This window comes from Macrobrachium nipponense, chromosome 31 (assembly GCF_015104395.2).
Source record: "Macrobrachium nipponense isolate FS-2020 chromosome 31, ASM1510439v2, whole genome shotgun sequence".
NCBI lineage: Eukaryota > Metazoa > Arthropoda > Malacostraca > Decapoda > Palaemonidae > Macrobrachium > Macrobrachium nipponense.
In genome coordinates this window covers 60,263,705-60,266,204 of record NC_061093.1, presented here as the reverse complement: position 1 = coordinate 60,266,204, position 2,500 = coordinate 60,263,705, and the positions used below count along the sequence as shown (strand labels likewise).

The following is a 2,500-nucleotide window of genomic DNA, read 5'->3' as shown; positions in this document are numbered from 1 at the left end:
ACTGAAAACGATCCAATAATAATAATAATAATAATAATAATAATAATAATAATAATAATAATAATAATAATAATAATAATATAATAATAATAATAATAATAATAATAATTGTAGTAGGGAAAAACTCTCTATCACGAGAGTATATATCATGTTCTAAAGGGTCCACAATAATACAAAGTGTAAAAAGTCCGTGTATAATTTTGAAGACTTTACATGAAGCTTTCGAACCCTTCCCTGGGTTCATCTTCAGTCGAAAGCTTTCTGTAAAGTCTTCAAAATTATACACGGACTTTTTACACTTTGTATTATTGTGGACCCTTTAGAACAAAACAATAATAATAATAATGGAAAATAAAATCCAAAATTGTGCACTAAAGTGAAAACAGTGACATTAGCTGAAAACTGACGGTTGGTCGACTCTTATCTTCAACCTGATTTTTTTTTTCGGGTTGAAGATGAGAGGAAAATAGGCCACCAAAGGCTTCCAGCTGTTTCAAGCTGAATTCAGATTTCGCTAAGTTACAAGTACGCAAATATGGATTTTACGCCATCAATTAGTGTTCATGTAATCGTGAAACCCACACTTTTTTTTTTTAGCAGCAAACAATAATAATCGTGTCCAACTCATCAGCGAGAAAATGTAGAGAATGAAAGGACGGCTTCAGCAGTTCTCAGAATCTGTCTCGGTATGTCAGTGTGCCATGAAGATCAAGATGAAGGTTGCGGGGGTGGGGGAGAGGTCATTGCGAAGGTCATCCGAGAGCCGCGGTAAGTGAAATGAGTCGCGGGGGTCACAAGTACCCCACTCCCCTCCCCCCCCGCTCTCCTTAGCTGCTCTACTATATAAGGCGAGGTCCCCGGTTTCAGGGCATCAGTTCGCTGCTCGACATTCTCCGACAACATGAAGTTTGTAAGTATGGGGAGGAATAGGCGGCTGTCATTACGAATACCTATTTGGATGTGGTGTTACTCTCAATCCCTCTCCCTTTCATTTGGCTCTCGGGTGTCAAATTAGACCTTTGTTTTTCTTACCAGATATCCATTCAATACAATTTTCACTCCTCGTTTCAACTAGTTTGAACAGAACGCAGTCCAGAGTTCGATTCCCCGCTCTGCCAACGTGGAATCAGGGGAATTTGTCTCTGGTGATTAGAAATGAATTCCTTGAAATAATGTGGTTCGGATCCCACAATAAGCTGTAGGTCCCGTTGCTAGGTAACCAGTTGGTTCCTACCACGTAAAAATATCTAATCCTTCGGGCCAGCCCTAGGAGAGCTGTTAATCAGTTCAGTGGTCTGGTTAAACTAATATTACTTAAATTATGTACAGAACGCAAAGGTTTTCTTTCAAAGACCCTCTCCGTCCACTATATCTTCTATTACTCTATCGAGAAACCACTTTGTTTTGGACACATACTAAAGTTTGTATCAAAATATTTCTTTAAATGACAATCTACTCATGAGATTTCATGGCTTAACAGGAAAGTACAAACACGAAATACAAAACTGCTACTCATTTTAACAAAATAATTTTTTCAAGAAGGGCGAAATAATAAAATATTTTTCTGCCTAGAGAAATGTTGAGGAATGAATAAAAAATACAATGCTAAGCTCACAGATCACCCTCATCTTTTCAGGTGATCATTGCTGCCCTGGCCACCGTGGCCCTTGCTGCCCCTCAATACAGCTACGATGCCCCTGCTGGCCGCTCCAGCGCCGATTCCTCCGAGGAAGTAGCTATCTTGAGGGACGAGAGAGTCCACGAAGACGACGGCAAATACAACTTCGACTTCGAATCCGAAAATGGCATCAGGTTCTCCGAGGCTGGATCTCCCGACGGAGATGAGGACGCCATCGTCAGTGCTGGACAATACTCGTGAGTTTCTCCACGGTCTCTTTCAAATGACTTTGAACTAAAAAAAACATTGAATGTAAAGTCGATAATGATAGACTACTTACTTTGAAATACAATACAATTACATTTTGCTATATCCTTGCAGCTACACTGCTCCTGACGGTACCGAAGTCGTTGTGAAATACGTCGCCAACGAGAACGGCTTCCAGCCCCAGTCCGACCTTCTGCCAGTAGCCCCCGAATTCCCCCACCCAATTCCCCAGTTCGTGCTGGACCAGATCGCCTTCGCTGCTGAGGAAGACGCCCGCCGTGCCCGTGGTGACTCTCGCGAGGTTCCTTCTAGATCCTACGGCGCCCCTCAGTAATCTCCCTCTTTGGGGATCTATGATCACAAATTGCTCATGTATTTATTCTATTTATACATCAAATAGAGTATTTGTATAAAATATTTATCTTATTTTCCTTGCGAAGGTGAATCGAATGAAGTTAGAAATGCTCAAAAAGAATAATGCAATAATAATTAAATCTTTAAATCCTGACTCACTGTCATGATGGTAGACACTGACATTTGATTAAAATCATTAAGTGAATATGATTAATTTTAGGGGTATAATCATAAGTGAAGGATAAATTTACATAAGACGGA

At 40.2% G+C, this 2,500-nt stretch overlaps 1 protein-coding gene across 1 annotated transcript; it reads left to right on the top strand.

Moving 5' to 3' along the window:
- Window positions 1-776: 776 nt before the first annotated feature.
- LOC135207022 (cuticle protein AMP1A-like) lies at window positions 777-2,300 on the top strand. The gene is made up of 3 exons (XM_064238650.1): window positions 777-910; window positions 1,637-1,875; window positions 2,000-2,300. The coding sequence occupies exons 1-3, from the start codon at window positions 902-904 to the stop codon at window positions 2,217-2,219; spliced, it is 468 nt and encodes a 155-aa protein (XP_064094720.1). The 5' UTR covers window positions 777-901; the 3' UTR covers window positions 2,220-2,300.
- The last annotated feature ends 200 nt before the right edge of the window (window positions 2,301-2,500 follow it).

What these genes read in the sequence shown, in the direction of transcription:
- LOC135207022 (XM_064238650.1), top strand. An exon ending in GTCAGTGCTGGACAATACTC is followed by an intron (nt 1,876 to 1,999) that starts GTGAGTTTCTCC and finishes ATATCCTTGCAG; the next exon opens with CTACACTGCTCCTGACGGTA.